This window comes from Rhinopithecus bieti, unplaced genomic scaffold (genome assembly GCF_001698545.2).
Source record: "Rhinopithecus bieti isolate Rb0 unplaced genomic scaffold, ASM169854v2 scaffold_29928, whole genome shotgun sequence".
Taxonomy (NCBI): Eukaryota; Metazoa; Chordata; class Mammalia; order Primates; family Cercopithecidae; genus Rhinopithecus; species Rhinopithecus bieti.
In genome coordinates, this window is record NW_016814053.1 from 1,200,408 (window position 1) to 1,226,551 (window position 26,144).

General features: G+C 44.4%; 4 protein-coding genes across 7 annotated transcripts in view; 2 read left to right on the forward strand and 2 right to left on the reverse strand.

Annotated features, from left to right (window-relative positions):
- The first annotated feature begins 1,135 nt into the window (after positions 1 to 1,135).
- On the forward strand, positions 1,136 to 13,417 carry LRR1 (leucine rich repeat protein 1). Of its 3 annotated transcripts, XM_017849493.1 has the most exons (4): positions 1,136 to 2,134; positions 3,696 to 3,794; positions 8,725 to 9,446; positions 13,005 to 13,417. In XM_017849493.1, the coding sequence occupies exons 1-4, from the start codon at positions 1,943 to 1,945 to the stop codon at positions 13,243 to 13,245; spliced, it is 1,254 nt and encodes a 417-aa protein (XP_017704982.1). In that variant the 5' UTR covers positions 1,136 to 1,942; the 3' UTR covers positions 13,246 to 13,417. The 3 variants fall into 3 exon arrangements, with proteins under 3 accessions (XP_017704982.1, XP_017704984.1, XP_017704983.1); XM_017849495.1 differs by lacking the exon at positions 8,725 to 9,446; XM_017849494.1 differs by lacking the exon at positions 3,696 to 3,794.
- Positions 13,418 to 18,045: 4,628 nt separating this feature from the next.
- RPL36AL (ribosomal protein L36a like) lies at positions 18,046 to 19,995 on the reverse strand. The gene is made up of 2 exons (XM_017849475.1): positions 19,893 to 19,995; positions 18,046 to 18,493 (listed from the first exon to the last, which is right to left on the reverse strand). The coding sequence occupies exon 2, from the start codon at positions 18,459 to 18,461 to the stop codon at positions 18,141 to 18,143; it is 321 nt and encodes a 106-aa protein (XP_017704964.1). The 5' UTR covers positions 18,462 to 18,493; positions 19,893 to 19,995; the 3' UTR covers positions 18,046 to 18,140.
- Positions 19,996 to 20,092: 97 nt separating this feature from the next.
- On the forward strand, positions 20,093 to 22,799 carry MGAT2 (alpha-1,6-mannosyl-glycoprotein 2-beta-N-acetylglucosaminyltransferase). The gene has a single exon (XM_017849474.1). The coding sequence runs from the start codon at positions 20,584 to 20,586 to the stop codon at positions 21,925 to 21,927; it is 1,344 nt and encodes a 447-aa protein (XP_017704963.1). The 5' UTR covers positions 20,093 to 20,583; the 3' UTR covers positions 21,928 to 22,799.
- Positions 22,800 to 24,812: 2,013 nt separating this feature from the next.
- The window catches only part of DNAAF2 (dynein axonemal assembly factor 2), a 9,845-nt gene continuing 8,513 nt past the window's right edge, over positions 24,813 to 26,144 (reverse strand). For both annotated transcript variants that reach the window (XM_017849478.1, XM_017849477.1), the window contains one exon: positions 24,813 to 25,649. In XM_017849478.1, coding sequence (XP_017704967.1) covers positions 25,164 to 25,649 — 486 coding nt within the window. In that variant the 3' untranslated portion in view covers positions 24,813 to 25,163. The remainder of the gene's footprint in view (positions 25,650 to 26,144) is intronic.

Genomic DNA, 26,144 nt, shown 5'->3' on the forward strand with positions numbered 1-26,144 from the left:
TGGCACGATCTCGGCTCACTGCAACTTCCGCGTCCTGGGTTCAAGTGATTCTCCTGCCTCAGCTTCCCGAGTAGCTGGGACTACACGCACGCGCCACCACGCCGTGCCTCCCAAATTGTTGGGCTTACAGGTGTGAGCCACCGGGCCCGGCCTAGCTCATTTTTTAATTTAAATATTTCGTGGAGACGAGGTCTCACTATTGCCCAGGCTAATCTCGAACTCCTGGGCTAAGCGATCCTCCTGCCTCGGGCCTCCCAAATTGTTGGGCTTACAGGCGTGAGCCACCGCACCTGGCAGAACATTTCTACTCTAATGAAAATTATAAGTTTTTAGTTTTCCTAGTTCCCAACTGTACCTGGAAGTTCAGAGTCCATTTAATGTACTTGTAATAATTTAGGCTGGTGTTTTATTTTTTCTATATTATTACCTTCTCAAAGAACAAAAGCAGGTAACTCCTGTAAAGTGTAATAGTCTGAAAATTGTAGTGTCCGTTTTCTCTTTAGCCATAAAGTTAAGTTTTGCTAAATGCTGAGTAGCGTTTTAATGCTCTACTAGATGTACATGTAAGAATACTAAATGGAGGGGAAGTATATTTTTTTTTGAGTCGAGATGGGGTCTCACTGTGTCACTCAGGCTGGAGTCCCAGTGCGTGATTATGGCTCACCGCAATCTGTCGACCTCCCCAGGCTCAAGTGATCCTCCCGAGTAGCTGAAACTACAGACGCGCCACAATGCCCGGCTAGTTTTTTTGTATTTTTTCGTAGAGACGGGGTTTTGCCATGTTACCCAAGCTGGTCTTGAACTCCTGGGCTCAAGCGACCTGCCTGCCTCAGCCCCACAAAGTGCTGGGATTACAAGCGTGAGCCACCGCCCCCGGCCATAATTTTATTTTAATCACTATTTTTCAGGAACGATTACGTCTTAAAGAATGAGGAATTAACCGACACCTCAGGTTCAACATGTAAATAGGGACGCTCATTTGAGAATAAGTCACATTTTGTCACAGTTGTATTGAAAAATCGGTATTTCTGAACGTCATTTTACCATTACGGAAGTGTAATTCAAACAAAATAAAATGTTTAATATACGGCTAGGACTAGGTTAAGGCGAGGGAGGCGCCTAGAGCACACATTTTAAGGAGGCAAGACTACTACCCCGACAGTGAACGCCTCCTTAACACTTGCTCCACAGGCGCTTCCCACTCCCCAGCCGGGCCCCGCCCTAGTTCAATCAATCAAGAAAATCAAGAGTACGAAGGCCTTGTGCGGTCTGGTTGGTCTTTCCACGTCTCACGTGCAGTTAAGCCAGTCACACTCCATCCACCCTACTCGCCATGAAAAATTATTTGTTCAGCAAGAATTAACAAGTCAAATACAGCCATATAAAGCCCCCCTCCGACGTGCCAGGTTTGCCTCCGGGGAGTAGCCACCAAAACCACCAGCAGCCCGTCCGCGCCGGGAAATGCGCCCTAGCTGGCTTGCGGGGCCACGCGGACAGTTCTAAATCCCTTTCCCTGTAACGCAGAGGCACACCTGCCTTCCCTTGGGAAACAGCGGCCCGACGTGCGCCGGCAACGCGTAAAGCGTCAACAGCTGAAACCCTCGGAATCCGCCCCAAACAGAAACAACCACCCCTGCCAGCTGCGCGCTCGGGGGGGAAAGACGTTGCGCCCCGGCCGATTGCCGGTTTCCGGGGGCGCGAGCCTGGATCTCAGGTGGTCAGTCCCGGTACGCAGCCATGGCGAGGACCTGGCGCTGCTAAGGGAGAAGGAAAGCCGTTTCCCGCGGGCTTCATAGAGCCAAGGTACTAAGACAGCCCGAGTCGAGGACAAGTCCAACAGGCAGGCGGATCCGCGGGCAGCCCGCGTGCGTGAGGACCTCGGTGGCGGCGCTGGGTGGCGGGAAGGAGGAAGTTTCAAAGCCAGGTGGCCTGGTTGTGGCCTATGGGCGAGATGAAGCTACACTGTGAGGTGGAGGTGATCAGCCGGCACTTGCCCGCCTTGGGGCTTAGGAACCGGGGCAAGGGCGTCCGAGCCGTGTTGAGCCTCTGTCAGCAGACTTCCAGGAGTCAGCCGTCGGCCCGAGCCTTCCTGCTCATCTCCACCCTGAAGGACAAGCGCGGGACCCGCTATGAGGTGCGTTAAGTGGGCAGGCCCTGTCAGCCTCGAGTTCTTCTCGGAAGCCGACACGCGGGCCGCCCTCGGTCCTCATGCGCCCGCCTGCTCCCTAGGCGAGAGCCCGCCTTGGGGGTTCCTGAACTCCCATCCCTGAGACCTACCACCAACCCGACCCCAGGGTCCTGTGCGTCTTCCTACGGACCCGAAAGAAGAAAGCTTTTGAGAGTGCACCTTTTCGCTATTTTTCCTCCCCACTTTTACGACTTTGAATTTACAGTGTTGTTATTTAGTAGTGGATGGCAATCCCGCCTGTTTCAAGCTTCTGAAATTTTGCGTGAAACAACTGCAAATGAAGCCGCGGTCCAATTGGGGAATAGTAAAATAACTTCACTTCTGTTCAGTGAATTCTTTCTCCCACAGTATTTTCCTTAGCTTAAAAAAGCAGGTCATAGCATCCTGCACCCTGCACTTGCCTTGTCTTGATATTTGTTATAAGTACTTGTTTAATAACGCTCTCTCATTAGATTGTCAACTCTAAGTGTAGTTACCCTGTCAGTCTTATTCATTGCTATGTCCCAAGCCCCTATTAGAGTACCTGGTACATAGTGGGTTGTGACTCAATAGTTGTTGAAATCTAAAGCAGATGCAACAGCAATCGTCAATTTTTTTAAATTTTAAATATTCCATTTATATAGATGATAGTCATTTTTTTGAGCATCCATTATGTGTCAGTCACCGTTCTTGCACTCAGGATAGAATAGCAAAGGAGACAAGATTCCTGCTCTCATGGAGTTTGTATATAATCTACTGGGAGGTGTGCCCACCCCAGGCTAATGGACTGAAGTTATGAAGGCAAGTAACTACTATTGGCACCTCTACCTACAGTTACATAGTTGGAATGGAAGAAGAGGAGCATTCTCTCAAAACATGGTGATCCTGTTCTCAAAGGAGAGTTACTGGACAGACAGAGCAGTAACATCCACTGCCAGCTAGATGGGGAGTATAACTTCCCAACTGCTAAAAAAAAAAAAAAAAAAAAAAACTTTACAACTTGGCCAGGCGCCGTGGCTCATGCCTGTAATCCCAGCACTTTGGGAGGCCCAGGCAGGCGGATCACTTGAAGCCAAGAGTTCTAGACCAGCCTGGCCAACATGATGAAACCCTGTTTCTCCTAAAAATACAAAAATTAACCGGGCATGGTGGCATGCACTTGTAATCTGAGCTACTAGGGAGGCTGAGTCAGGAGAATTGCTTGAACCTGGGAAGCGGAGGTTGCAGTGAGCCAAGATGGCACCACTTCACTCCAGCCTGGGCAAGAGTGAGTGAGACTCCATCTCAATAAAAACAAACAAAACAACTGTTTGTTTGTTTGTTTGAGAAAGAGTCTCATTCTGTTGCCCAGCCTGGAGTGCAGTGGCGTGATAAAAAGCTTTAAAACTTAAAACTATGAAAACACTCAGACTCAAGGACTAAAAGCCAAACCAAAGTCTGGCAAAGTGACTGGCACATTCTAGTTGTAATAAATGTTACTGAGTAACAACAGTTAGTTTTGTTCTTTTTTCCCACTGGTTTTATGCAGCTAAGGGAGAACATTGAGCAATTCTTCACCAAATTTGTAGATGAGGGGAAGGCCACTGTTCGGTTAAAGGAGCCTCCTGTGGATATCTGTCTAAGTAAGGTATGGTATTAAAAACATTAATGGTTAATGTTTGGCTGTATTTTCTAGAAACAGAATCTTGTTCTGTCACCCAAGCTGAAGTACATTGGCACAGTCATAGCTCACTGCAGCCTCGAACACCTAGGCTCAAGTGAGCCTCCTAAATATCTGGGACTACAGATGTACTTCACCACTCCCGGCTAATTTTTTTAAATAACTTTTTGTAGAGACAGAGTCTTGATATGATGTTGCCCAGGCTGGCCTCAAACTTCTGGCCTCAAGCAATGCTTGGCCTGGCAGGTATTTTCTTTCCTTCTTTTTCTTTTTTCTTTTTTCTTTTTTTTTGAGACGGAGTTTCACTCTTGCTTCCCAGGCTGGAGTGCAGTGGCACGATTTTGGCTCACTGCAACCTCTGCCTCCTGGGTTCAAGCGATTCTCCTGCCTCAGCCTCCTGAATAGCTGGGATTACAGACATCTGCCACCATGCCTGGCTGATTTTTTTTTTTTTTTTTTTGTATCTTTAGTAGAGACAGGGTTTCACCATGTTGACCAGGCTGGTTTTGAACTTCTGACCTCAGGCGATCCACCCACCTTGGCCTTCCAAAGTGCTGGGATTACAGGCATGAGCCACTGTGGCCTGGCCTGGCCTGTATTTTCTTTAAAGAAGGCTGTTTGCACATTCTGATATTCCATATAGCTGAATAGGGACAGACTCTTGCAGGTTTGTTTGAAGAGGCAATGGCACAAGAGGTAGCTTCCCAAATATGCTTGTGTGCCTTCTAAAAGGGCAAAGTCTGCCTCAGTAGGATTCCCAGGATGGGAAGAAAACTGGGTTTGCTTCTGTGCCGAAGATGGAGCCCTAGGGTATTCTTGGACTGGAACGCCATAAGGCAACTGCACAGGTCTACATTTTGCCAGCTAAACCACAGGTTACAAACCTTAAGTTTGGTGTAATAAAAGAGGAAAAATTCAATTAGAACTGTCTTGTATTTTATTTACTATAATCATTCTTTTTTCTTTTTTGTTTTTTTTTTTTTTGGGATGGAGTCTCACTCTGTCACCCAGGTTGGAGTGCAGTGGGAAGAGCTTGGCTCACTGCAACCCACAAGTGGGTACCACCACTCCTGGTGAATTTTTGTATTTTTAGTAGAGATGGGGTTTCACTACGTTGCCCAGGCTGATCTTGAACTGAGCTCAGGCAGTCCACCTGCCTCAGCCTCCCAAAGGGCTGGGATTACAAGTGTGAGCCACCACGCCTGGCCCCTACTGTAATCACTTTTTTTTCTTTGTTTGTTTGAGACAGAGAGACTGTCTTTCCTTGTCATCCAGGCTGGAATGCAATGGCGCGATCTCGGCTCACTGCAACCTTCGCCTCCTGGGTTCAGGCGATTCTCCTGCCCCAGCCTCCGAGTAGCTGGGATTACAGGCACTTGCCACCATGCCCAGCTAACTTTTTGTATCTTTAGTAGAGATGGGTTTCACCATGTTGGCCCAGCTGGTTTCAAACTCCTGACCTCGTGATCCGCCCACCTCAGCCACCCGAAGTGCTGGGATTATAGGCATGAGCCACCTTGCCTGGACTGTAGTCATTCTTATGAAAACATAAACTGAGGCTGGGTGCCATAGCTCACACCTCTAATCCCAGCACTTTGGAAGGCCAAGACTGGTGGATCACTTGACCTCAGGAGTTCAAGTCCAGCCTGGGCAACATAGTGAAACCCTATTTCCACAAAAAAAAAAAAAGAAAAAAAAGCCAGGCATGGTTTTCGTATCTGTAGTCCCAGCTACTTGGGAGCCAGAGGTGCGAGGATCACTTGACCCTTGGAGGTGCAGGTTACAGTGTGTCAAGATTGCACCACTGCACTCTAACCTGGGCGACAGAGTCAGACCCTGTCTCAAACAAAACAAAACAAAAATACCATAAATTGGTTGGGTGCAGTGGCTCACACCTGGGAGGCCGAGGCAGGAGGATCACTTAATCCCACAAGTTAGAAGCTGGAGGCCAGACATGGTGGCTCATGTATATGGTCCCAGCACTTTGGGAGCCCTACGTGGATGGATTGCTTGAATCCAAGTGTTCAAGATCAGCCTGGGTGACATGGTGAAACCCCATCTCTACAAAAAAATTAGGCACGGTGGTGTACACCTGTAATCTCAGCTACTTGGGTGGCTAAGGTGGAGGGTCACCTGAGCCTGGAAGGTCAAGGCTGCAGTGAACTGTGATTGCAGTCACTGTACTCCATCCTGGTTGATAGAGGGAGACCCTGTCTAAAAAAAAAGTTCAAGTCTTTGGTGAATTATGATTGTGCCACTGTACTCCAGCATGGGTGACAGAGCAAGACCCTTTCTCAAACAAAAATATATAAATCATTAGAATTTTAAAACTAGTGGGGGTTTTTTGCCCTCTCTCCCCTTTTCCTCTTTCCCTTCCTGGTGGGTGGAAACAATGTCTCGTTCAACCTTACTTTTTTTTTTTTTTTTTTTTTAGTGAGACAGGGTCTCACTCTGTCACCTAGGCTGGAGTGCAGTGACACCATCACAGCTCACTGTAGCCTTGACCTTCCAGGCTCAGGTGATACTTCCTTCTCAGCCTCCCAAGTAACTGGGACTATAGGAGCACAACAACATGCCCAGCTAATTTTTTTGTGTTGGTAGAGACAGGGTTTCAGCTTGTTGCACAGGCTGGTCTCAAACTTTGGGGCTCAAGCAATCTGCCCACGGTGGCCTCCCAAAGTGGTGACATTACAGGCATGATCTACCACATCTGGCCCAACTGTGCATTATTATTAACTCCAAGCAAAGTGCTTTGCAACATTAAAAGTTTAATAACTAAGGAGTTTGGATTGAATGGAATCATTTTGTCCATTTGATCCTCCTTGTGATTTTTCATTTTTTTCTTGACTTGCAGCTTATTCTTTCACTAATTCCTCCTTTCTATCTAAAAACAAGCTGAGATCTTACTGATTTTAAAAAAACAAAACAAATTTCTAGAAAGACAAGGCTGAATTCATTGTCTCCACTTTCTATCTTTTGACCTTTACTTTTACTGGTTTACTGAAAACACTGCCTCAGAGATCAATGATCTTTTCACTTGTCTATCACAGTATCATTTCTCATTATTTTTGCACTCTGTAGAATTTGACAATGATAATTACCCTTTTCTTAATAAAACTCTTTTCTTGGTATCTGTGATAGGGCACTATGGGTTACCTTCAGTTTTCTTAGTCACTTCTTTGTCTCCTGCTTCCAGCAATGTTTTTTTCTATACCCAGAATAAAGGCTTTATTTCAGTCCTCTGCTGTTTTCTGTTATACCTGCCTTCCGTTTGATAGCTCAGCTGTTATATGGGTGACTCCCAAGTCTGTGAGCCAGTATGTTTTATAGTACCTAGTTGACCCAGGTCTTCTCCAGACTTTTCCCTACCCTGGTTCATTGTGTACAGTGCTACCAAAATAGTATTTAGCTCTTGTCATGTAACTTTCTTGGTTAAAATCCTTCCACGTTATACTGGCATCTGAGCTCATTTACAATCTGTCCTCATATTATATTTCCAATCTTTTGCTCTACATAGCTTCCACATTCCAATAAAAAATAGCTTTTTTTTTCTTTGATACGGAGCCTTGCTCTGTTGCTCAGGCTGCCATGCAGTAGTATGATCATGGCTTACTGCAACCTCTGCCACCCAGTTTCAAGCAACTCTTCTGCCTCAGCCTGCCGAGCAGCTGGGATTACAGGTGCCTGCCACCATGCCCCACTAATTTTTGTATTTTTAGTAGAGATGGGGTTTTACCATGTTGGCCAGGCTGGCCTCGAACTCCTAACCTCAGGTGATCCGCTCCCCTCAGCCTCCCAAAGTGCTGGGATTACAGGCGTGAGCCACCCCTCCCAGCCTTTTTGTTTGTTTGTTTGTTTTTGTTTTGAAATGGAGTTTCACTCCTGTCACCCAGGCTGGAGTGCAGTGGTGTGATCTTGGCTCACTGCAATCTCTGTCTCCCAGGTTCAAGCATTCTCCTGCTTCAGCTTCCTGAGTAGCTGGGATTACAGGCGTGCGCCACGTTGCCTGGCTAATTTTTATATATTAGTAGAGAAGGGGTTTCACCATGTTGGCCAGGCTGGTCTCAAACTCCTGACCTCAAGTAATCTACCTGCCCCGGCCTCCCAATGTTCTAGGATTATAGGCGTTGAGTCACTACACCTGGCCTTAAATTCAATTTTTTTTTTTTTAATTTTTCAGACGGAGTCTCGCTCTGTTGCCCAGCCTGGGGTGCAGTGGCATGATCTCGACTCAGTGCAACCTCCGCCTCCTGGGTTCAAGCGATTCTCCTTCCTCAGCCTCTGAAGTAGCCGGGATTACAGGCATGTGCCACCACGCCCAGCTAATTTTTGTATTTTTAGTAGAATCGGGGCTTCACCATGTTGGCCAGGCTGGTCTCAAATTCCTAACCTCAATTGATCCACCTGCCTCGGCCTCCCAAAGTGCTAGGATTACAGGTGTGAGCCACTGCACCCCACCTAAACTCAAATCTTAAGTAGAATATTCAATCCTTTCCTGTCTTATTTTATACTCTTATGATTTCCCTTTATTTTTGTTAATTTTTGTTTTTTGAGACAGTCTTACTCTGTTGCCCAGTCAGGAGGGCAGTGATACTATCATGCTTACTGCAGCCTCTACTTCCTAGGCTTAGGTGATCGTCCCATCTCAGCCTCCCAAAGTGTTGGCATGATTTCCCTTTGAACAGTTTTATTTAGAATGTGTCCCTCCATGTAATTTTTTTTCAAAAACTTTTAAACTTGAAATTTAGTCAAAGTACTAAGAAAAGTTTTACAGCCAATTTCAATAAATTATTGTGTCACATTAATAAGAAATGCTATAGAATTTGTTATGGGAAGAACTAGCATGTATGCATTGTCTCCAGTGGAATTTATAATTCTACAACTTTTATTTATTCAGGCCAATTCCAGCAGTTTAAAAGGTTTCCTTTCAGCTGTGAGACTGGCTCATAGAGGCTGTAAGGTTGATATACCAGTTTCAACGCTCACACCAGTGAAGACTTCAGAATTTGAAAACTTTAAAACTAAAATGGTTATCACATCCAAAAAAGACTATCCTCTAAGTAAGAACTTTCCATATTCCTTGGAACATCTTCAGACTTCTTACTGTGGGCTTGTCCGAGTTGATATGCGTATGCTTTGCTTAAAAAACCTTAGGAAATTAGACTTGAGTCACAACCATATAAAAAAGCTTCCAGCTACAATTGGAGACCTCATACACCTTCAAGAACTTAACCTGAATGACAATCACTTGGAGTCATTTAGTGTAGCTTTGTGTCAGTCTACACTCCAGAAGTCACTTCGGACTTTGGACCTCAGCAAGAACAAAATTAAGGCACTCCCTGTGCAGTTTTGCCAGCTCCACGAACTTACGAATTTAAAACTTGACGATAATGAATTGATTCAATTTCCTTGCAAGATAGGACAACTAATAAACCTTCGCTTTTTGTCAGCAGCTCGAAATAAGCTTCCATTTTTGCCTAGTGAATTTAGAAATTTATCCCTTGAATACTTGGATCTTTTTGGAAATACTTTTGAACAACCAAAAGTCCTTCCAGTAATAAAGCTGCAAGCACCGTTAACTTTATTGGAATCTTCTGCACGAACCATATTATATAATAGGTAAGATTTTAATAGTCATGTAATGTGGTGTCTTTGATAGCATTCTGATATTTTCATCAAACTCAGGGTAATAAAGTCTAACATTGCTTACAATACTATGCACAGTCTAACCCTTTGCTATAATAGTCTTCTTACTGTTCCTTACCTCTACTTAGCATGATTTTTCTCCAGGAAGTCTCATAGCTCACTCCCTCACTTCATTCGGTTCTCTGCCCAGGTGTCATCCCAGAAAGGTCTTACCTGTCCATTCTATCTAAATTTTATTTCTTACCTCCTTACATTGCTTGATTTTTTTTTTTTTTTTTTTTTTTGTCACAGGACTCATTGCCTATTATATATTTTAAACTTTTTTTTTTTTTTTTTGGTTTACTGTCAGTTTTCCCCACTAGAATGTAAGATCCATGAGCATTTGGATGTTGTTTTATTCTCCACTATTTCCCTAGGATCTAAACTGTGTATCCCCTGCTCCTAGCATATATTAAGCACTCAATAAGTAGTTAAAGGAATGAATGACATTGTTTCTCAAAGTGTGCTCCCCAGACCAGCAGAATCTGCATCACCTAGGAACTTCTTAGAGATGCAAGTTCTAACATTCCAGACCTACTGAATCAGAAACTGAGAGTGGGGTCCAGCTATCTGTGTTTTAGTGAGTCTTCCAGATGATTTTCATGTACTGTAAAATTAGAGAGTTGGCACAGTGATGAAGTGTGGTCTTTGAAGTCAGACTTGGGTTTGATTCCTGGCTTCACCACTTTGTATGACTTTAACCTCTTTTTTTTTGAGACAGGGTCTCACTCTGTTGCCCAGGCTGGAGTTCAGTGGTCCAATCTCAGCTCACTGCAACTTCTGCCTCCCGGATTCAAGCGAATCTCCTGCCTCAGCCTCCTGAGTAGCTGGGATTACAGGTCCCTGCCACCATGCCTGGCTCATTTTTGTATTTTCGTTATATTTATTTGTTTAAGACAGAGTCTCACTGTGTCACCCAGGCTGGAGTGCAATGGTGCCATCTCGGCTCACTGCAACCTCTGCCTCCCAAGTTCAAGCGATTCTCCTGCCTCAGCCTCCTAAGTAGCTGAGACTACAGGCACCCACCACCACACCTGGCTAATTTCTTTTGTACTTTTAGTAGAGACGGGGTTTCACTATGTTGTTCAGGCTGGTCTTGAACTCCTGATCTCGTGATCTGCTCACCTTGGCCTCCCGAAGTGCTGGGATTACAGGTGTGAGTCACCGTGTCTGGCCTTATTGTTTTAATTTTTGAGATGGAGTCTTGTTCTGTCGCCCAGGTTGGAGTGCAGTGGCACGATCTCAGCTCACCTATAACCTCTGCCTCCCGAGTTCCAGCAATTTTCCTGCCTCAGCCTCTTGAGTAGCTGGGATTACAAGCGTGTGCCACCACGCACAGCTGATTTTTGTATTTTTAGTAGAGATGGAGTTTCACCATGTTGACCAGGCTGGTCTCCAACTCCTGACCTCAGGTGATCTGCCTGCCTCGATCTCTCAAAATGCTGGAATTACAGGTGTGAGCCTCTCAAAGTGCTGGGATTACAGGCGTGAGCCACCACGCCCGACCTATTTAACCTCTTTGATTCCATTTTCTCAGCTGTGAAACAGGAACAATAATACCCACCTGACAGAGTTGTGACAATAAATGAGCTAATGTAATGCCAAAGCATTTGGCATATAGTAGGATTCGGTAGCTGTTGGTTCTCTTCTCTTTGTCTTTAAACAACACTAACTGCATTTGGTTTCATGACACCCTGAGCACCAGATTCATTTTGTTCAGGCTTTTTTTTTTTTTCTTTTTTGAGATAGAGTTTCGCTCTTGTTGCCCAAGCTGCAGTGCAGTGCCCAAGCTTGAGTGCCTCCTGGGTTCAAGTGATTCTCCTCCCTCAGCCTCCCAAGTAGCTGGGATTACAGGCACCCACCACCATGGTCAGCTAATTTTTTGTATTTTTAGTAGAGATGGGGTTTCACCATGTTGGCCAGGCTGATTTTGAACTCTTGGCCTCAAGCAATCCACCTGGCTTGGCCTCCCAAACTGCTAGGATTACAGGCGTGAGCCACCATGCCCGGCCATTGTTCAGGCTGCTTTTTATTTTTTGAGACAGTCTCTCTCACTGTTGCGTGGGCTGGAGTGCAATGGCATGATCTCAGCTCACTGCAGCCTCTGCCTCCCAGGTTCAAGCAGTTCTCCTGCCCCAGCCTCCCAAGTAGCTGGGATTAGAGGCACCCACCACTATGGCCGGCTAATTTTTTGTAGTTTTAGTAGAGACAGGGTTTCATTATGTTGGCCAGGCTAGTCTCGAACTCCTGACCTTGTGATCCACCTGCCTTGGCCTCCCAAAGTGCTGAGATTACAGATGTGAGCCACCGCACCTGGCCTGTTTAGGCTTCTTTAATGCATGTGTGGAAGCTAAGATGTGGACCAAAGTATTCCTGAAAGCCTATAAAATGGTAGAAGGATCATATTTCAAATAAGAAATTCTTAACTTTTTAAGGGGGGAGGGTCTCTTAAAACTGACCAAAGTTGGCCGGGCGCGGTGGCTCAAGCCTGTAATCCCAGAACTTTGGGAGGCCAAGACGGGCGGATCACGAGGTCAGGAGATCGAGACCATCCTGGCTAACACAGTGAAACCCCGTCTCTACTAAAAAATACAAAAAACGGCCGGGCGCGGTGGCTCAAGCCTGTAATCCCAGCACTTTGGGAAGGCTTCTCCCTTCAGGCATGGCGGCTATAGGATCGCAAGGCGCGCCGGCTTGATAAGGACACGTCAGCCCTCTAGGCTGCTGACGGGTGACCGTGCTTCGGAGGGGAAAAGTGATACCACGCTGATGTGGTTCTTGGAGAAGGAACGGGGCACTTTTGGAGGCTGAGGCTGGCGGATCACCTGAGGTCAGGAGTTTGAGACCAGCCTGGCCATCATGATGAAACCTCATCTCTACTAAAAATATAATACAAAAAAAAATTAGCTGGACGTGATGGTAGGTGCCTGTAATCCTAGCTACTTGGGAGGCTGAGGCAAAAGAATTGCTTGAACCCAGGAGGCAGAGGTTGTAGTGAGATGGCGCGCCACTGCACTCTAGCCTGGGTGTCAAAGTGAGACTATGTCTCAAAAAATAAAAATAGGAAGTTCGACTTGGGCACCATTGAAGGGTTTTAAGTGTGAGAGTGAAATGCCTTAAGCAAGGTAAGATTAGCCTTACTTGCCCAGCCACTAAAGTAAAACTCATGTCCCAAGTAACATGTATTTTAAATTTGTCTTACAGAGTTTAAATTTCCCTTTTGAACAGTTGATCCCTGAAAGAGCCTATATAAAGGACAGGTGACTTTTTCATTCTGTTTAGGAAGTTATGCTATTAAGTGGTTGTGCTGGAAGATATTTTATGGTGTCGTATCTGAAGTGTACAATACGTCATATGCTGTATTTTAGTATATTTTAAATGTACTAATCACTTAATAATTTTATTTTTCATTGTTACAATTCCATGTCCTAATAATTCATGTCCTGAATCTAGTAACATGTTATAAAATATTTTTATCATTCTTTCCAATAGGATTCCATATGGCTCTCATATCATTCCATTCCATCTCTGCCAAGATTTGGATACCGCAAAAACCTGTGTTTGTGGAAGATTCTGTCTGAACTCTTTCATTCAGGGAACTACTACCATGAATCTGCATTCTGTTGCCCACACTGTGGTCTTAGTAGATAATATGGGTGGTACTGAAGCACCTATTGTCTCTTATTTCTGTTCTCTAGGCTGTTATGTAAATTCCTCTGATATGTTAAAGTAATGGGTGAGACCAGAAAAAGAAATTTCAATAACAGATCAGTTTGGGATGCATGTATGATTTTGCGATGTCAAAGTGGAGTAAGGGAAGATTTCTGTATAGTTGCTGGAGAGGAGGAATGTGTATAGTTACTCATTTGACTCTAAAACTTTTATTAAAACCAATTTTAATTTTACTGTGGGGTTAACTTTTTTTTAGTTTATTGTACTTGTGGTTATTTCAGCCTAAAGTTTCCAAGATGGGTTGTGGAGTTTTCTTTTAATGTTAAACAGATATTGATCCCAATTACTCTGTTCGTAAGAATTTTACTTTCTTCTTGCATTTCAGTTCAACACATCTGAGTTTCTGTGTGCAGAAAATATCTGTTGGAGGGCTAATATGTCCTAAATTATGGTGAAAACTTGTTTATTATGAAATTATATGTAAGTTTTAAGCATACCACTTTTGTGTTTTCAGATACATTATTCTACATGTGGAATTTACATTTACCAAGCAAAACATAGGAATTGTTTCGGGAAAGACTTTAGCTTTCATAATTTTTAAAAATGTTCCCATAGTAATTGTTGTGATTTCTTTTTTTGTTTTTCTGAGATGGAGTCTCTCTCTGTCTCCCAGGATGGAGTGCACTGGCACAATCTCGGCTTACTGCAACCTCTGCCTCAGCCTCCTGCGTAGCTGGGGTTGCAGGTGCACACCACCATACCCAGCTAATTTTTTGTATTTTTCAGTAGAGACGGTGTTTCACCATGTTGGCCAGGCTGGTCTCGAACTCCTGACCTCAAATGATCCACCCATCTGGGCGTCCCAGAGTACTGGGATTACAGGCTTGAGCCACCGTGCCTTGGGATTGGGTGGTATGGGAACGGGAACAGAAAATTGCTACTTTTTTTTTTTTTTTTTTTTTTGAGACAGAGTCTCGCTCTGTCACCTAGGCTGGTGTGCTGTGGCCGGATCTCAGCTCATTGCAAGCTCCGCCTCCCGGGTTCACGCCATTCTCCTGCCTCAGCCTCCCGGGTAGCTGGGACTACAGGCGCCGCCACCTCGCCCGGCTAGTTTTTTGTGGTTTTTAGTAGAGACGGGGTTTCACCGTGTTAGCCAGGATGGTCTCGATCTCCTGACCTCGTGATCCACCCGTCTCGGCCTCCCAAAGTGCTGGGATTACAGGCTTGAGCCACCGCGCCCTGCGATACTTTTTTTTTTTTTTTGAGACAGAGTCTCACTCTGTCACCCAGGCTGGAGTGCAGTGGCCAGATCTCAGCTCACTGCAAGCTCCGCCTCCCGGGTTCACGCCATTCTCCTGCCTCAGCCTCCCGGGTAGCTGGGACTACAGGCGCCGCCACCTCGCCCGGCTAGTTTTTTGTATTTTTAGTAGAGACGGGGTTTCACCGTGTTAGCCAGGATGGTCTTGATCTCCTGACCTCGTGATCCGCCCGTCTCGGCCTCCCAAAGTGCTGGGATTACAGGCTTGAGCCACCGCGCCCTGCGATACTTTTTTTTTTTTTTTGAGACAGAGTCTCACTCTGTCACCCAGGCTGGAGTGCAGTGGCATGGTCTCGGCTCATTGCAACCTCTGCCTCCCAGGTTCAAGCGATTCTGCTGCCTCAGCCTCCCGATTAGCTGGGACTACAGGCGTGTGCCACCACACTCGGCTAATTTTTTTGTATTTTTAGTAGAGACAGGGTTTCACTATGATGGCCAGGCTGGTCTCGAACTCCTGACCTCGTGATCCGCCTGCCTCAGCCTCCCAAAGTGCTGGGATTGCAGGCGTGAGCCCCCGCACCTGGCCAAAAATTGCTACATTTTGCTGATTACATTTTGTATTATTAGGGTGGGTTTTAAATTATTTTGTCACATAAGATGACAAAATGTATTAGTGACAAAATGTTTAATATATTATTTTTGTCATATTAAATGACAAAATGTTTAATGTTTTTAATTTTAAAAGGAGTGGCAATACACCAGCTAAATGGTGATTTGGGCCCAGTGCAGTGCCTCACTCCTGTAATCCCAACACTTCAGGAGGTTGAGAGTGGCAGATTGCTCGAGCCCAGGAATTCAAGACCAGCCTGGTCACCAAGACAAAATCCTATCTTTACAAAAAATACAAAACTGAGCATTGTGGCGTATGCCTGTAGTCCCAGCTACTCTGGAGGCTGAAGTAGGAGGATCACTTGAGCCTGGGAGATTGCAGTAAGCCAAGATCATGCCACTGCACTCCAACCTGGGTGACAGATGGAGACCTGTCTCAAAAAAAGATGACGTGAACTAGGGCATAAGGAATGGAAAAATAACCAACTTGAAAGACTCATGGAAAATAGAACCAGTATTAACTTTTTCATTCTGTTCATTCCCACTGACCAACCTCGTCAGCCTCTCCACCAGAACATTGCAATAACCTCAGACTGGTTTTTATGAACAAAGGAAAGAATAAAAGTTACTGGAGAAAAGCCCTCTCCAGTGTTAACATAATATAATTGCTGTTTTGGACTTGTTAGCAGGGTCTCTGTAAGATTATTTCTTACAAAATAATTACTGCCCGTATCTCCTTTAAATGTTTATTTGGGGCTTTTTTTTTTCTTTTTTGAAAGTTCAGATATTCCTGAGTAGATGCAGTTTGTTTTTTTGTTTTTTGAGATGGAGTCTTGCTCTGTCACCCAGACTGGAGTGTGATAGCGTGGTCTTGGCTTATTGCAACCTCTGCTCTGCCTCCCGAGTTCAAGTGATTCTCCTGCCTCAGCCTACCACGTAGCTGGGATTACAGGCATGTGCCACCATGTCTGGCTAATTTTTGCATTTTTAGTAGAGACAGGGTTTCACTAGCATTTTTAGTAGAGACGGGGTTTCACTATGTTGACCAGGCCGGTCTCGAACTGACCTCGTGATCCACCCTCCTTGGCCTCCCAAAGTGCTGGGGTTACAGGCATAAGCCACTGCACCTGGCCATCTAATTTTTGTATGTTTAGTAGAGTTTTCACATGTTGGTCAGGCTGGTCTCGAACTCCTGACCTCAAGTGATCCGCCCACCTCGGCCTCACAAAGTGCTGGGGTTACAGGCATGACCCACTGTGCCCAGCCATTCCGGGTGTTTTATAAGCATTTATTCTTTACAAATCATCCTACGAGGGAAGTACTATGAACCCAGATCAGATTTTAAGCCCAGGCTACTATCTTCTAGTTAATTCACTTTTGGTCTTTAAAACCAAGAATTCTCTAAGTAAAATATTTTAGGATTTTCTAAACTCGTAGATTGGTGAGGGATTGTCCATAAATATTACAAAACAGCTGCATTAAAACGTTCTTTAAAAAGTGATGGTAGGCCAGGTGAGGTGGTTCACGCCTGTAATCCCAACACTTTGGGCTGAAATGGGTGGATCCTTTGAGCCCAGGAATTCGAGATCAGCCTGAGGAATTCGAGATCAGCCTGAGCCACATGGCAAAACTCCGTCTCTATAAAAAATACAAAAATTAGCCGAGCATAGTGCTGCGTGCCTGCAGTCCCAGCTACTAGGAAGGCTGAGGTGAGAGGATAGCTTGAGCCTGGGAGGTCAAAGCTACAGTGAGCGGGGTAAGCCACTGCACTCAAGTCTGGGCAACAGAGCAAGACCCTGTCTCCAAAAAAGTAAAAAGTGATGGTGACGTATTTAAAAATAAACTTGTATACATGATTTTTACAATCAACAAATGCAGCTATAATCGTCAATTATTGGGATTATGTGCAAACCATGTTATTCCTACACACCCTAGCCCTTTGCATTCCTCTCTTCAGTCATTCCCATGTATCTTAGTCAACTTAAATTCATATACAAAAGGCAGAATTTGTCCTCTTATAACCCATACCTTTTCCCAGCTTTTCATTTGATGCTGAACTTTTCTTGCCTTTCATAATTACAAGGCTCAATTTTTTTCATTGTGAATTTCAACCTTTTTGTTTTCAGTTTATAACTCCTAAACCTTCCCAACTGTCAATAAGTTCTGGCCAAGCACAGTAGCAGACACTGTAATCCCAACACTTTGAGAGGCTGAGATGGGAGAATTGCTTGAGCCCACGAGTTGAGACCAGCCCAGACCAACATAGTGAGACCCCATCTTAAAAAAAAGGCCAGGCAAATTCGCCAGGCATGGTGGTGCCCAACTACCCCAAGGCTAAGGTAGAGCCTATAGAGCCTGAAAGGCCACAGTGAGCCACGAATGTGCCACTGCACTCCAGGGTGACAGATTGTCTAAAAAAAAAAAAAAATTTCCGTACCTCCTAGTGTTCTGAGAGGTTCAAAAAACAAAATTTATGCTATCTTGGACTTTCACTCAATTAACTTTAGTTTGAAGTCAATTTTGAACTATTCTTTTATACTCAAGGCCATAGTCTATACTGTCCAAAAGGACTTTCTACAGTGGTAATGTTTTATATCTTTGTTGTTCAATAAACTAGCCACATGTGGCTGTTGAGTACTAAATGTGACTAGCCTAACAGGAAGCACATTACCTGGCTAGTGACCCCTACTAGACGGAACATTTGCCGTCAGCTCTTAATATCCCCCAACTGTGATCCTCTGCCTAACCCAGCCTGCTATACACAAGCCTAGCATATCTTGTTCTTCTCTTGCAAAATCTTAAAAGACCCTTCTAAGCTGCTCAATGTTTATGAATTCACTCAACATTTAAAATTGACTAGAAAACAAAATACAGTATTTTCCCTTCATATATATATGTTTATATAGATAAATATATATATAAACTTGTTAGTAAAGTTTGAGGTGGGACTACACTAAACATGGAATTCTATTTATAAGTAAAAACCACAAAAGGTTTGCGTAAGAATATCACTATTTATTTTCCCTCAGGTAATTTTTCTATGGCTTCAACATTTTCTCTTCAAAATCAGAAGAAAAATATCCCAAAGTTTAGAACTGGATCACTTGGCCCTTTCTCTTCTTATCTCCTCCCAGTTCAAAATGCTTGCATCTCTTAATGGCCAGCATCCTCTTGGATCTGCAGTTAGGCTCAACACATTCCAGCCTTAGCACAATCTTCTTTGTGGTCTTAGCCTTCTTCCGGAAAATTGGCTTTGTCTGCCCACCATAGCCACTCTGCTTCCGATCATAGCGCCTCTTTCCCTGGGCATACAAAGAATCCTTGCCCTTCTTATACTGTGTCACTTTGTGAGGCTGATGCTTGCCACACTTCTTACAGAAGGTTCTTCGGGTTTTAGGTACATTGACCATCTTTGCAGCAGGGCTGTTGTCTATGATGAAAACTAGTAAAATAAGATAGCAGACATTAAACCTTCTGAAAAGTGAAAGTGCTACACAAGTAGATATACGAAAACCGTATACATAAATATAAACCCACCACTAACTCATTTTCCATATGAATAAATGCACATGTAAGTGCATACCTTTTTTAAACACTTCGTTTAAATTACTGGAGGACTAATTTGTCAACCTAAAGAACTGAGGCAAGGCCGGGCGCGGCGGCTCATGCCTGTAATCCCAGCATTTTGGGAGGCCGAGGTGGGCGGATCACCTGGGGTTGGGAGTTCGAGACCAGCCTGACCAACATGGAGAAACCCCGTCTCTACTAAAAATACAAAATTAGACGGGCGTGGTGGTGCATGCCTGTAATCCCAGCTACTGGGGAGGCTGAGGCAGGAGAATGGCTTGAACGCGGGGCGCGGAGGTTGCAGTGAGCCAAGATCGCACCATTGCACTCCAGCCTGGGCAGCAAGAGCGGAATTCCGCCTCAAAAACAAAAACAAAAAAACAACTGGGGCAAAATTCTAAGTAGAGTGTTTACTTGGGCCAAGTTTGAGATTGCAACCCGGAGCACAGATTCAAATTGCCGTGAATAGCAGCAGTTGCAAGCGGGTTTTTAGAGAAAAAAACGGCAGTTCCTAAGTTGTTTACCAAGAATTTACATTAAAATTACACAAGCGATTGGTTGGCTATACATCGTTCTTTTTATGACAAATTCCATGAGCACGGACATAATGGGTGAAGCAGCTAGTCAGGAATAAAATGCCGGGCATGAAGTGGGGAGGTGTCTGAAGTCTCATAGTCCTGTCTCTCTGGGCCCAGCAAATTTTGCAGACCTCAAGTAACTCACAATGCTCCGAGCCATTTTTCTTTTCTCATATAGAACAAGACTCACGAAAACCAAGAGCAGTAGCTTTAGGACACCCAATACAGTCAGTTTTCTGTACGAAATGGGTTTAATTTATTGTGGCTGCCCCAAAAGAAATGTGCGGTTCATCTAATTTTCTTCCGCAGAAAAAAAAGAATTTATTTGACTCTCTTTCCCCCACCCACCTCCTCCATTTTCCAACTCTAGAGAATGGCTGGGGCAGTGCGCGACGTCGTAGCTACGGTTACGACCCGCCCCGTTCCTTCTCCGAGAACCACATCAGGGTGGTATCACTTTTCCCCTCCGAAGCACGGTCACCCGTCAGCAGCCTAGAGGGCTGACGTGTCCTTATCAAGCCGGCGCGCCTCGCGATCCTATAGCCGCCATGCCTGAAGGGAGAAGCCTGCTCTCGAACTAAGGCCGACGAGGGCCGTGGGTCTCGCCTTCCCTTTCCTAAGAAGGCCTAGTCCTACCCCGGATTTTGAGCAACGGAGGCTCCTATTGGAACCGCTACAGTCCCGTTCTTAGCTTACCGAGAAACCGCGTCCGACACCCTCGCGTAGCGCAGCTCTCGCCTAACAGGAAAGGGAAGAGAGAAGCGGAAGTAGGAATTGCACCTGAGCGACAGTACTGCGAACCAATAGGCAGCCGGTCACGGCGGCCAAGCGCCTTCGGTCGCGTCTGGAAAGCACCAACCAACGGTCTAAGGGGCGGGCCGGAGGGGTGTGGGCCGGAGGGCCGCGGTGTTCAGCGGGCCAGTTGCGGGTTGTCAGAACTGTCGCCACCGGAGTGGGGCGAGGCTGCGTCGCTCAGTCCTGGCCGTCTAGGGCCCACGTAAGGATGAGAACGCAGAGGACGCAGGGCCGCTGGAGGCGCAGGTAACGAAGCTAGGGTGCGGTGGGGCAGCTGCTGGGTTTCTTCCGGGACCCGTGGTGCTGAATGGAGAGGACCGAGACGAAGCCGAGCCGCGGCTCCTAGCGGCGGCGCGGATGCCGGAGCTGTAGCTGCCAGGCGAGGATGTGTGGAGCGCAGGCGGCGCGGGGTAGCTGAGAGGTCTCGGGCCCCAGGACCCCCGGGGCCCGGGATGAGTTAGCGAGGGCAGCCGCGGGGTCCAGTTCCGACCGTGACAGGCCAAGGCGACGGCCGCCGCCCGCCCGCCCCATCCGTGCAGAAGCAGCTACTCCTTTCCGCGCCCGCCCGCCCGCGCTCCCGGCCCTGGAGACCATGAGGTTCCGCATCTACAAACGGAAGGTGCTAATCCTGACGCTCGTGGTGGCCGCCTGCGGCTTCGTCCTCTGGAGCAGCAATGGGCGACAAAGGAAGAACGAGGCCCTCGCCCCGCCGTTGGTGGACGCCGAACCCGTGCGGGGTGCCGGCAGCCGTGGCGGGGACCACCCCTCTGTGGCTGTGGGCATCCGCAGGGTCTCCAACGAGTCGGCGGCTCCCCTGATCCCGGCGGTCCCCCAGCCCGAGGCGGACAACCTGACGCTGCGGTACCGGTCCCTGGTGTACCAGCTGAACTTTGATCAGACGCTGAGGAATGTAGATAAGACTGGCAACTGGGCCCCCCGGGAGCTGGTGCTGGTGGTCCAGGTGCATAACCGGCCCGAATACCTCAGACTGCTGCTGGACTCACTTCGAAAAGCCCAGGGAATTGACAACGTCCTCGTCATCTTTAGCCACGACTTCTGGTCGACCGAGATCAATCAGCTGATCGCCGGGGTGGATTTCTGTCCGGTTCTGCAGGTGTTCTTTCCTTTCAGCATTCAGTTGTACCCTAACGAGTTTCCAGGCAGTGACCCTAGAGATTGTCCCAGAGACCTGTCGAAGAATGCCGCTTTGAAATTGGGGTGCATCAATGCTGAGTATCCCGACTCCTTCGGCCATTATAGAGAGGCCAAATTCTCCCAGACCAAACATCACTGGTGGTGGAAGCTGCATTTTGTGTGGGAAAGAGTCAAAATTCTTCGAGATTATGCTGGCCTTATACTTTTCCTAGAAGAGGATCACTACTTAGCCCCAGACTTTTACCATGTCTTCAAAAAGATGTGGAAACTGAAGCAGCAAGAGTGCCCTGAATGTGATGTTCTCTCCCTGGGGACCTATACTGCCAGTCGCAGTTTCTATGGCATGGCTGACAAGGTAGATGTGAAAACTTGGAAATCCACAGAGCACAATATGGGTCTAGCCTTGACCCGGAATGCCTATCAGAAGCTGATCGAGTGCACAGACACTTTCTGTACTTATGATGATTATAACTGGGACTGGACTCTTCAATACTTGACTGTATCTTGTCTTCCAAAATTCTGGAAAGTGCTAGTTCCTCAAGTTCCTAGGATTTTTCATGCTGGAGACTGTGGTATGCATCACAAGAAAACCTGTAGGCCATCCACCCAGAGTGCCCAAATTGAGTCACTCTTAAATAATAACAAACAATACATGTTTCCAGAAACTCTAACTATCAGTGAGAAGTTTACTATGGTAGCCATTTCCCCACCTAGAAAAAATGGAGGGTGGGGAGATATTAGGGACCATGAACTCTGTAAAAGTTATAGAAGACTGCAGTGAAAATCACAATTACAGAAGCAAAAGTGACAGTCTTCTATTTTTGATATTTGTCCAAACAGGACACGACATACAATTGAATAAAAGAGTTTAGGAACTGGTTTCTGCTTTAATACAAAAACAAAATCTTGTAAAAGGTGTCCAAATATATAGTAATCTTTTCCAATTATGTCTGATTAAGATTTAAAACTGAAGGTTTCATTTTGGGAGTAGGGTTTTAAAGCTCCATCTGTATCTGCTAAAACTGATTATTGGTGATTGATAGAGGAGGGGAAATTTGATTTAAATTGCATCTATTAGTCTTTTTATCTGAAACTTTGTACACTTTTCCACTTTTAAAACCTATTTTAAGTACAGCAAAAAAAAACTGTCAAAGCAGTAAAAAGTATTACCATGAAATTGTTAGGGTATTAATGGAACAAACCCAGTTTCACTGTATTGACACACTTACTAGGAAGGGATTGCTTCACTGGTTTAATAATTAAAAAGTTATGTTTGTTAAAACACCCTGTCAGAACAGTCATTTTCAGTATTAGATTCCTGTGCTATTGTGTTTTGAGTGTGCTTTGGAACCTTCATAGAACACACTTTCTTTTGGAATGTATTTGATTGATAAGAAAGTTTAAACATTGTTTTCACCTCAATGTAGAAATACAGTGGTTTTGTTTTTTTTTTTTTCTTTTAGTGCTGACAAAATAAAATACTCATTTTGCATAAAAGGTTCCTAATCCTTTTGCAGAATAAGTTTTGTTTACTCTTTATACCAAATTTAGTGAAGGCATTCTACAAGTTTTGAGTTAGCATTACATTTTAATATTTATTATTGCTACATTGTATAATTGATTTTGAAATAAAACCCAGCTCATGACAATGCATTCCCTGTGCAAGAAACTGTTTGGCTTTCAAATTACCCAGGCATAGATAATGAAGAATAAAAAGTTGCTGTGTAAGGTAAATACAGCCTAAATTGTTTTTGAAAGCCAGAAATGGTACAAAGTTCAGTCATGCCAAAGTGAAATACCTTCTAGTGCCGGCTTTAACTTAAATCATACTTTTTAAAAGGACAGATACAGAAAATTATAGGAAACAGGCTTAAATTTTGCTCCATATTTGATGTAGAAGTTTCCCTTAATTTGTAATTGCATTCAACCAAAAATTTCTCATAAAAGACTAATTTCTGTGTAAAGATACTATTAGGGGCTGGGTATGGTGGCTCATGTCTGTAATCCCAGCACTCTGGGAGTCTGAGGCAGGCAGATTGCTGGAACTCAGGAGTTTGAGACCAGCCTGGGCAACATGGCAAAAACCCATCGCTACCAAAAATACAAAAAATTAGCCAGGTGTAGTGGTGCATCTGTAGTCAACAGCTACTTGAGAGGCTGAGGTGGGAGGATCCTTTGAGTTTGGGAGGCGGAGGTTGCAGTGAGCCTAGAGCATGCCACTGCACTCCAGCCTGGGCAACAGAGCAAGCCTCCATCTCAAGAAAAAAAAAAGTTACTTAAACTTACAACTATTAAATGGTAGTCTCAAAATTATTGCATCAATTTAAGATTCATAGTGGTTTAAGAGCACATATGCTCATCCAAGGTAAAGTAAATAGTTCTCTTGCTTTACGAGCTACCTTTAGACTTACCCTCACAGCCCAATCTGGTGCAAGATTTGGGGGGTTATAAATAAGGGTGAATCAGGAGGCTCTTTACCTATTTCTGGTATTCTGACCTGACATCACTAGTTCAAAGAACTAAAAACTTAGGTTATTTCCAGGACTGAGCTAAGAAGGCCAGAGTCTGAAGTAGTAGCTGTTTTTGAAACAAATAGATCAGCTCCTGGCTTTGGGGGTTAGTGATTAGATCAACAAATGTTTTCCCTTCTTCATTTTCTTTTCCTTTCTGCATTTCCTTCCTTTAATGTTCTTTGGCTGCCCTAAAATTTTTTGTGAGAAAAAAACCTGTTAGGATCTTCTCTTTGCCTCACATTTTAGGTGTTATAAAAGAAATTGATTATGCAGGAGGCTGAGATGAGAGCATCGCTTGAGCCTAGGAGTTTGAATCCAGCCTGGACAACATAGCAAGACCCTATCTGTTTTTGTTTTTTTTGAAACGGAGTCTCTCTTTGTCGCCCAGGCTGGAGTGCAGTGGTGGGATCTCAGCTCACTGCAAGCTCTGCCTCCCGGGTTCATGCCATTCTCCTGCCTCAGCCTCCCGAGTAGCTGGAACTACAGGCGCCTGCCACCACGCCTGGCTAATTTTTTGTATTTTAGTAGAGACAGGGTTTCACCATGTTAGCCAGGATGGTCTCGATCTCCTTACCTCGTGATCCACCCGCCTTGGCCTCCCAAAGCGCTGGGACTACAGGCGTGAGCCACTGCGCCCGGCCGACCCTATCTCTGAAAGAAAGGAAGTGATTAGGAAACACTGGCTTTTTTTGTTTTTTTGTGTGTGTAATAATATAATGAAGGCAACTTTCCTATCAGAGCAAATTGCCAGATTTTAAAAATTCCAGTTTTACTCTTAAATTTCTATAAAACCACAAGATGTTTTAATATTTCAATAACTTACAAGAAATTCTTCAAAATTGAATTTTCAAAATCATTACTAAATAACTAAATCTATTATATATACTTTCTGTGACAAAAATATATATAGTTTGTGTGACAAAGTAAAATATAGAGTTGATGAAAAATACTGTATTTTATCTGGTGTATTTGTATCGTAATTATTTAGATTAATATTGGTTAGTAAAGTTCTTTCCCCTCTAAGTTCTATTTCAAGCTTAAATATGTCCTATTTAGAGACTGAGAAACAGTTTTGAAATTCTACCCCCGACACATGTACTCACAATTCCAGTTAATTGCATTCTTGAGAATTACTTTGTTTGACAAACACAACTTAGTGAATATTTATTTTGAAATTTTATTAAAGTAATGACAGCAAAATTTAACACAGAAGTATATATACACAGGTTGTATTAAACAATGTTTAACTCTCAAATAGAAAAATATACACATCTATTACAGGAATCACAAACTTATCTCCATAAGGAAACTTTAAACTCCAGAGGTAAAAAAAAATAAAATCTCCAATTTCCCCATGAGAATCAAAACTTCAATTTTAAAAAAAAATTGCAAATTTTAATTTTATACTTTAATGCCTTTGGTTTTAAGACAACAGTTAGCAGAATCAATTTTAGATACAGGCATTTTTTAACCTTAATATTTAAAAGTCCAAAATTATATAGAATTAATCCAAATCATATAACAAAGAATTCTGAAAACTGAATGCACAATTGGTCACATGATCTTTAATGACCTGTACACTACCATCCTGCATATTGGTTTCTTTTATGCTGTCAAATCCAGGTATATTGTGAACTGTAGTTTTGTTCAGTAATGAAGATAGGTGATCTCCATCTGTTTCTTTCTCTTCAGTTATTACTGACTCGTTTAAGTTATCTTTTTCCTCATTTGAGCAAGTAGCACTTTTTTCTTTTGACTCAGGTTGCTGAGATTTTCCAAGTATCATTTGAGAAACATCAAGAGACTCTTGTTGAAAGCATGTAACTGAACCAAAGCTATCTATTTGTAGTGCTTTAACTGCTATAGATGAATCAGAATCAGTTGTAGAGGTGTTACAATGTTCTATATATTCCTTTTCAGTTAGACTACTTTCTTCGTTTACTCTTTCTTCCTTTCCTTGTAGCTGATCAGAGTTACCACATTCTTGCAACTGTGTCAAGAGAAACAACAAATTAATAATTATTTGAAATAATATAAAATTAAATTGTACTACCCTCTGGAAATAAAATTTTTAACAGTTGTGAGGTAATAGCCCTTACACACCTGCTGATAAACGTCCAGGCTTCCCTGTCAAAATTCATCCGCCAGCCTGGGCACTGTGGCTCCCGCCTGTAATCCCAGCACTTCGGGAGGCCAAGGCAGGCAGATCACTTGAGGTCAGGAGTTCGAGACCAGCCTGGCCAACATGGCGAAACCCCATCTCTACTAAAAACACAAAAATTAGCCGGGTGTGGTGGTGCACACCTGTAATCCCCTCTACTTGAAAGGCTGAGGCAGGAGAATCACTTGAACCCGGGAGGTAGAGGTTGCACTGGGTCAAGGTAGTGTCACTGTACTCCAGTCTGGGTGACAGGGTAAGACCCTGTCAAAAAAAGAAAGAATGAGAAAAAAAAAAAGAAAAAGACGGGCAGCATTTGAAGGATGA